At 42.1% G+C, this 8,919-nt stretch overlaps 1 protein-coding gene across 1 annotated transcript in view; it reads right to left on the bottom strand.

The window, feature by feature from the left end:
• Positions 1 to 845: 845 nt before the first annotated feature.
• The window catches only part of slc31a1 (solute carrier family 31 member 1), a 9,305-nt gene continuing 1,231 nt past the window's right edge, over positions 846 to 8,919 (bottom strand). The window contains exons 2-5 of the mRNA XM_050051669.1: positions 5,922 to 6,068; positions 5,754 to 5,826; positions 3,995 to 4,163; positions 846 to 2,877 (exon numbers count right to left, since the gene is read on the bottom strand). Of these exons, the coding sequence (XP_049907626.1) occupies positions 2,676 to 2,877; positions 3,995 to 4,163; positions 5,754 to 5,826; positions 5,922 to 6,056 (579 nt within the window). The 5' untranslated portion in view covers positions 6,057 to 6,068 and the 3' untranslated portion in view covers positions 846 to 2,675. The remainder of the gene's footprint in view (positions 2,878 to 3,994; positions 4,164 to 5,753; positions 5,827 to 5,921; positions 6,069 to 8,919) is intronic.

Here is an 8,919-nt window from a genome sequence, read left to right on the forward strand (position 1 = left end):
AGGTAGGTTACCTTTTCTTTAATTGGAATCCCATGATAGCTTGACAAATTACAACTTTTAATTGGAAATAAGACAGATTTATCCAAGTTCATCTTTAAACCAGAAACATCAGATAATGCATTTATACAAGCCACAGCTTCTAAAATTTGATTCTGGTCTCTAAGAAAAATTGCAGTATCGTCTGCCAGTTGACATAATTTGAAGTTCTTGTCTACTGCATTCATACACATGAAGGGTGATTTTTTTATATGAGTGGCCATTGTTTGGGTTACTAATATAAACAAAAAAGGAGATACTGGACAGCCCTGTCTAACACCACGATGAATGTCAAATCGACTTGATGTGCCACATTTCAGTTTTACAGAGCTGGAAGAGTTCTTATATAGAGTTTGAATTGCATTACAGAAATATTCTCCAAAACCAAAAAAAGAGATGGTTTTAAAAATAAACTTGTGTTCAATTGTGTCAAAGGCTTTGTAGAAATCAATAAATAAGATAAAACTTTCATCTGGTATTAAATCACGATAATCTATCATATCCAGTATCAGTCAAATGTTATTCCTAATATGTCTTTTTTGAATAAAACCAGATTGCTCTATATCTATTATTAAATCTGTACGCCCCGTCCCTTGGCCAACATTAAAAAAGTCCCTCCTCGGTCCTTAAAAATAATTTGACACGTCTCCCCCTCATAAGTAATGAACAGTCCCTTAAAACAGAGGAACAGGTGAACCTTCAGGTGAACACCTGTCTTCAACAATTAAATAAATTAAAACATCTGTGGTGTTTTTTTAATGATCTCTACTCTCTGAGGTGAGTTTGTGTCGTACAGACGAGATGACAAGTTTCTTCATAAACTTTATTTTCAGTGATTCCAGCATTTTACATCTTCAGACAAACAGTTTCCTTCACACATCACGATTCACACCGAGAGGAGCCGCAGCCCCGAGTAAAGTCTGACAGGACGGCCAAACATACAGACACAAGTACGTTCAGAATAAAATCCAGTAACTGCAATCTGTCCCCGCAACCTGACTGGTCCAGAAAGTAAACTGCGCCCACCTCTCAGTGTGAATTAAAACAAAAATCACAATAAATGACAATGACACGTACGGAGGTCCATGTCAGCCAGAAACAAACGATCATCACAGTTAGGGAGCGGTCACAAGTTTGACCTCTATTTTTGGTCTTTCCCAACGAATCATCATTTGTCTCCGGTGGACACTGTCCTCCGACAACAACACGTTTCTCCTTAGGTGAAGACACAACCGTTTTCAAGTTGTTTTAAAGTGAAACCAGCAGAGTGTCGACACTGGCCTCCAGTCAGTAGGATATCAGGACGTTTGTCAGCCACAGTAAGGCAACAGGTGGTGCGTTTAAGGCCCACAGAAAACCTGGAAAAATGGCTCTTTAAAAAAAAGGATCATTTCATTCATGAACTTTAAACTGGATTCAACAAGTTAAAAAGAAAACTGTGAGAGAATTTATTTTGTATTCAAAATCAAAAATCTCAACAACAAATTTATTGTGAAATTTTTGAAAATCATTTTCTGTACCTAACTTTTTAAAAATGTGATTCTGTAAATATAAACTGATCAACTCAACGAGCCGCTCGAGGTTTACTGGAGATTTTTTTTTTCATTTTAACTGCAACAAAAATCAAACAGAGTTAGTTTCATAATAATGTGATTTAAATAAAAAAATCTAAATTAAAACTTCTGTAAAGCATCTAGTTGCTAATAAATTCTACTCTAAATAAACGTTTAAACACTGTTTAAAGAGACGTGGCTCGTCTAACGAGCTGCCAACTACAGAGTAAATGATAGGGAGACACATTTGTGTCAATATTGTTTGTGTGATCAAAGATCCATGCGTTTATGTGAAGCAAAAACAAGATTTGTAAAACTTACCAAACTATTTCACAAATAAAAAACAGAATCTCAAAAAAACAAAACTGTGAATACATTTAATCAATTCACAAATGAATGAAAATCATTAGTGAATATTTTTAACGACGTTAACACAGACTTCTGTGAATCCAGTTTTTATTTGTGAATCAATTTCTGCACACTGAGTTTTTTGGGGGAAATTTATTTGTGTATTTGCAGATGTGAAAATATTTGGGGGGGGTTTAGAAATCTTTTTTTGGCATTTGCTAAAGTTGTTTTACATTTACAGATTACACATTGACACACGGCACATCAATCTGCTGACAGAAATAATACTGACATGAATCTGTCTCCATACAGTGTACACGGAAGCTACGTATGCTAACACTTTGGCTAATAGCAGCTAGCGCTAACCTTCCAGTTGTCATGGCATTAAAAAGGAAATAAAAGAAAGTGATTTGGCCAATCAGAACCTTCTGAGGTGATCTGAGCTGTGATTGGTCGGCAGCAGGAGTTCACAGAAAAAAAAGAAAAAAAAAACAATTTTCATAATTATGACAAAAACAGAAACGAAAAACAAGTGTTTGTCGTTTTCTGCTAAAACGAGGATTTACTTGGCTAACTACAAACGTTAGTGTGCATGTTAACCTACAACAGGGTGTTACCATGGTTATCGAGTAACATTTGTAATTTAGTGTCTGTGCTAACTCAATTTTTGTTAGCGTTTTATTGATTGTGATCAGCAATAAATCAAACCTCCCGATCAGATGCTAACTGCTGCACTCCCTAATGGCAGTGCTCTGTGATGTCGACAACCACCGCCTTTCGCCAGCTGAACAGGAAGTAGCCCATGCCAGCGCCGGCTGCCACAGCAATGCAGAGGTAAGCGTTGTAGGTCATGAAGACGAGCATCAGGAAGTAGCTGACGACCACCTGAACGATGTGCAACAGGGTCTGCAGGAAGTGGCCGGGGCTTAGCATCCGCTGCCTGACAGGACGAGATGAGGGGTTTGCTTTACTGTTAGCATTAGCACTAGAGAATTTAATTAGAGATGTGTAGCATTAGCACCATTAGCAACTGCTATCAGTGTTAGCATTAGCATCACTGTTCTACATAAAGAATTTTTATACAGAGGTGTAGCATTAGCACCATTAGCCAGTGCCAGTATGGATGTACTGCAGTACATTTAAATATTAGCATTAAAGCTATCAACACAAACACAGTGCAGTATTACATTAAACTAACTTGCTAGCTAGGTTCAGCATTCGTAGCAGTGTTTGCGTTAGTTTTCTTGTTTGCCAGTGTTAGCAACATATTTACTGTTACAAACAGTTAGCTCTGTCACTTCCAGTGTTAATACCAAACCTTCATATTTCTCCATCTTAAAACACGACGTAGCTCTACACCACCGGTATCTTCAACCTATCATTTTTACGTTAGCAGTGTTGTTGTTAGCACCAGTGCTAATGAGGAAAATTAAATGCACTGAGCAGAGTTAGCATTACTGTTAACTGTTCTTCAATGGTGTTTTCAATCTTGAGTTAAAATTAATATTAGCGTTAGCTTAGCATTAGCCTCAGGGTAAGAATGTTTCACCAGGTCGCCACACACTTTCAGTGTGAACTTAAAGAGAAACGTTCCACTGACGTCACAGTGATCATCATCAGTGAGACGCTCCAATCAGAATCCTCTGATGCTCAATTATGCATCATCAGAATTAATCAATTATCAGTTTGATCTGATCAGAGCATCTCAAACAGAGCAGGGAAAGAACCAGAACCAGGACCAGGACCAGGTCCAAGACCAGAACCAGAACCAGGACCAAGACCAAGACCAAGACCAAGACCTGAACCTGAACCAGGACCAGGACCAGGACCAGGACCAGGACCACAACCAAGACCAGGACCAGAACTCTACTGTTACCTGGGAGAGAGTCCTGTGAGGCGGGACTTTAGTCGAACAGGAAGCTCCGCCCCCTCAGTCATTGAGCTGACAGTAAACACAACATTTACATGACTGATGATCACATGACAGTGATGTCACTATCATGTCATCACTTCCTGTTGTGAATGCATTGTTTTAAGCTTTAGCGTTAGCCACCTACCCGACTGTCTTGTGCGTCTCCATCAGCACCGTCCCATCAGCCCCTGGGAGTGGCATGGAGTTGTAGCGGACATTGACCTGACTGCGACGCAGCAACGCCTCACGACCTATCTTCAACCCCTCGTACAGGACGGCCAATAGGAAGACTCCGATACACGCCCCGACCATCTCTGATTGGACGAGAGGAGGACAGGGGAGGGGTTAATGTTGACAAACAGAGAGCTGGTGTGAAATGTAAATAAAAATATAGAAATACAAATACAGAAAGTATAAAAATATAAATAGAAAAGACATAAATATAAAAAGTATGAAAAAAAGTAAATATTTAATTGAAATAAAATCTGAATATAAAAAGTAAGAAAAAAAGTAAATATTTAATTGAAATAAAATCTGAATATAAAAAGAATGAAAATCTACATATTCAATAGAAAAAAAATCTTAAGATAAAAAGTATAAAAATGCATATATTTAATATAAAATATAAAAATTAAAACATAAATATTCAATAGAAATAAAACCAAAATTAACAAAAAAAATCTATAATGTAAATATTCAACTGAAATAAAATCTGAATATAAAAAGTATAAAAAAAGTTTATATTCAGTAGGAAAAAAAACTAAATACAGAAAATATAATAATTTTAATATTTAATATAAAAAATATAAAAAAATATAAAAAATGTAAATACTAAATTGAAAAACAATCTTAATATAAAAAGTATGAAAATCTATATATTCAATAGAAAAAAATGCATATAAAAATATAAAAATGTAAATATTCAATAGAAGAAAAATCTTAATCGAGAAAGTGTTACGACGGTCCAGAAGCACATTTAGATTAGTTCAGTTAAGCTCAGTTTGAGTAATAATAAGGAATAGGAAATAACCTTGCCCCCGCCCAGCTAGGTTTCTCTTTTTTCTCACTTTGATTTAGTTTATTATTTTCATGCCAAAATATATTTGTATGTATATTCGTCTGTAACACATGTTGCGTGTCTAAATAGTGATGCCGTAGTTCTGTCTGCACTTGTGTAGTTGCAGCCTTTTCTTTGATCTGCGCGCGAGCTCTTGGATGTGTGTATGCCTGCGTGAGTGTCAGGACACGTTGGAGTGAGTGAGAGAGTGGAGCCGTGTCTGTGGGTGAAAGCCGGTGTTGCCGTCCGTTGGTCGTTGAAGAGTTGAAGAAGACGTGAAGAGGATTTTCGGGACTGTTCCTGCCTGGTTTGCAGATCAACGCCGGCTGAGAGTCGCTAGCTAGCTAGAGCTAAGCTAGCTAGCCTTTGTCGCACCACGTTACCGTGGACTACAAACTCTGTAGCCGGCTCCTTCGACGGACAGTCACATCCCTGTGTCCCTCCCCCAGTTATTTAGTAGAGTGTCCACCTTTCCAAATTACATATAATATTATACATAGAGGTATGCCGGTGGCTTTACATCGCCATTTCTAATTAGTCTGTAGGTTTAGCAGTCATAATATTCAGTTTAGTGAGTCAAAGTAAGTATACAGTCCTTTCAGTTTAATTTAATTTCGTTATTGTAGCGTGAGCTGTAACAGAAAGAATAAAAATGTGAATATTCAATAAAAATCTAAATAGAAAAAGTATAGAAATGTTCATATTTAATAGAAAAACATAAAAATTAAAACGTAAATTTTCAATTGAAATAAAATCATATAAAAAATGTATATATTCAGTAGAAAAAAAATGTAAATGTAAAATGTAAATAAACAATGGAGAAAAAAATTAATAAATATATCAGTACCTCCAGGTGAGTTGATGAGCAGGCCGGTGAACAGCAGCTCCACGTTCTTGTAGCCAAAGTAGAAGGTCATCGCCTTGGCAACAACAACCAGGACATTAGCATGTTAGCGCCACACAATATGTGGACGTCACACTAGCATGCTAACATCATGATGCTATTGTTTCTTACCATCCCCCCGTGTCCTCCATGGCCCCCATCGTGCCCTCCTCCTCCGCCTCCTCCTCCGTGGTCATGTCCTCCTGTGGTGGGCGGGGCCGTGGTGGGATGATGGTGGTGGGAGTGGTCCATGGCGCTGTGGTCCATGCTGCAGAGGATCTAAACAACACACAAGATATATCAGGTTTTGGAACTACAGTTCCCATGATGCTTTGGGGGGTAGGCAGGGGAAGTGCTGCAGGGTAGTTAAGGCGTAATTCTGGCGAGATCCTACGTTTGCACCACAAGGTCCTGACGTGATGATGATGATGATGATGATGATAATGGTGGTGGTGACGTGACGGTGACAGGCGCTCTGCTGTGTTCTAATTATTCTGGTTTTTAATTTGGGATCTATTTAAACAGGAAGAAGCAAACAGCCGTCTCCTTCATAAAGGCTTAAAGTGACGCATCATTGAGGGGGCGGGGCCTCTTTGAGTGACAGGCTTTCTGCTGACAGTGTCCCCGTCAGCCCCGCCCTCTCACCCAAAAATGGTCACGTCTGGCTCCAAAAATCGTCCGTCATCTATATGGTGATTAATTTGTAGGATTTAACTCCTCCTCTCAGGAGATCTGTTAAAAACTGTTTTTATCAGCTGACACTTTAGCGCCCGCCAGTCTCTGCTCTGATCCACCGCCACACACATACACACACACACACTGTCTTCATCAGACAGGTGTTCACCTGTCACCCAGGTTTGGCTCCTCCCCCTCCTCCTCCTCCCCATCACTCAGTGACATGTGAACACATGAACACACCGTCTTACCTCAGAGACGCTTCTTCACTCAAGGTGCTGCTGACTCCACCAGAGACACAGACCGACTGAACACTGAGGACAAGGACAACAACTGTAACCACGGTTACCATGGTAACAGCCTGACATCACTGAGCAGACGCCCTGCTCTAATCTGATTGGCTCCAGGGCCCCGAGGCTACAGGGCCAGAACGAGCCAATGGGAGCGCTCTGAGGTGATTAGATCAGAGCCACATTAACGTTAACAGGAAGGTCAGTGGTCGCTGTCGGCAACACTGACTTCCTGTTTTGTGCTGGGACGAGTCAGCATCAGTATAAGAGTCTCTCGCCCTCTGCTCTGCAGTGACCAATCAGGGCGCACTTTACATCCATGTGTGTCCAGACAGGGACGCTTTATACGCAACATCCGACCAATCAGCACGGTCTCACTTCACCCCTCCTCGCTCCTCAGATATAACCTCAGAACATGACGATGTCATGGTGACGCTGACCTTTGACCTTCTGACCTACATTATTTTATCCTGTTAGACATTTGTGTCACATTTGGTCAGAATAAACACATCAACTCTTCAGTTATAGTCGAAAACATGTTTACTTACTGAGGTCACACTGACATCTGACCTTTGACCCCTGTCTGTGTTCCCACAGGCTGTTTTTAACATGTGGTGTTGATGAGAATGACACAATGGACCACCTGATGTGTGCGGTGGCGGCTGTGTGGCAACATGAGGGGTCCACGTGTCACACAGAGGCTGTGACAGCGTGGAGGAGAGTCATGTGATCAGACTGACCTGTGGACCTGCAGGAGGCCACGAGCCTCAGGTTGGGAAACACTGTGATAAACCAGATAACAGTGTGACCTCTGAACAACTCACAGCCTCAGAGGGCGCCACACTGACTTCCTGTTGTCTTCATGTGTCCTGTCCAACCCATGTCCCACGCATGTCCCTGCATGTTCCACGCATGTCCCACACATGTCCCAGCATGTTCCACGCTTGTCCCACATGTGTCCCACACATGTCCCACACATGTCCCAGCATGTTCCACGCATGTCCCACACGTGTCCCACGCATGTCCCACACATGTCCCACGCATGTCCCACGCATGTCCCACACGTGTCCCACAAATGTCCCACACGTGTCCCAGCATGTTCCACGCATGTCCCACACGTGTCCCACACATGTCCCACGCATGTCCCACACATGTCCCAGCATGTTCCACGCGTGTCCCACATGTGTCCCACACATGTCCCACACATGTCCCAGCATGTTCCACGCATGTCCCACACGTGTCCCACGCATGTCCCACACATGTCCCAGCATGTCCCACACGTGTCCCACAAATGTCCCACACGTGTCCCACAAATGTCCCACACGTGTCCCACACATGTCCCAGCATGTTCCACGCATGTCCCACACGTGTCCCACACATGTCCCAGCATGTTCCACGCATGTCCCAGCATGTTCCACGCATGTCCCAGCTTGTCCCACACGTGTCCCATGCATGTCCCACACATGTCCCACAAATGTCCCACACATGTCCCACGCATGTCCCACACGTGTTCCACGCATGTCCCACATGTGTCCCACGCATGTCCCACACATGTCCCACGCATGTTCCACACATGTTCCACGCATGTCCCAGCATGTCCCAGCATGTCCCACGCATGTCCCACACGTGTTCCATGCATGTCCCACACATGTCCCATGCATGTCCCAGCATGTCCCACACATGTTTCTCTTTATAAATCACAATCAACTTGAAATGTGGCGCTGGTGAGCGAGGGTCTGGCCCCGCCCACATGTGCCTAGAAGTGTCCAGTGAAGCAGAGCACGGCTGACAGGAAGCAAAGGAACAAACCAACTTGACACAGCGAAGCTGAAGTTGTTGTAGAGATGTTTGTTGGACTCAGTGTAATCTCTCAAGAAGAGATTCTGCAATTTACATTGTAGAGGAAGAAGTTACGTATGGATTTCCAGATTGGACTCAGTGTGACGTTACTGAGGCTCAGACTGTGTCACAAGTCAAGAAGAACAGGTGTCACATATGAAGGTGTCTCTGTGTCTCTGTGTGTCTGTGTCTCTGTGTCTCTGTGTGTCTGTGTCTCTGTGTCTGTGTCTCTGTGTGTCTCTGTGTGTCTGTGTCTGTGTCTCTGTGTCTGTGTGTGTCTCTGTCTGTGTCTGTGTCTGTGTCTCTGTGTGTCTGTGTCTCTGTGT

The sequence above is a fragment of the Epinephelus moara genome, chromosome 8 (assembly GCF_006386435.1).
Source record: "Epinephelus moara isolate mb chromosome 8, YSFRI_EMoa_1.0, whole genome shotgun sequence".
NCBI lineage: Eukaryota > Metazoa > Chordata > Actinopteri > Perciformes > Serranidae > Epinephelus > Epinephelus moara.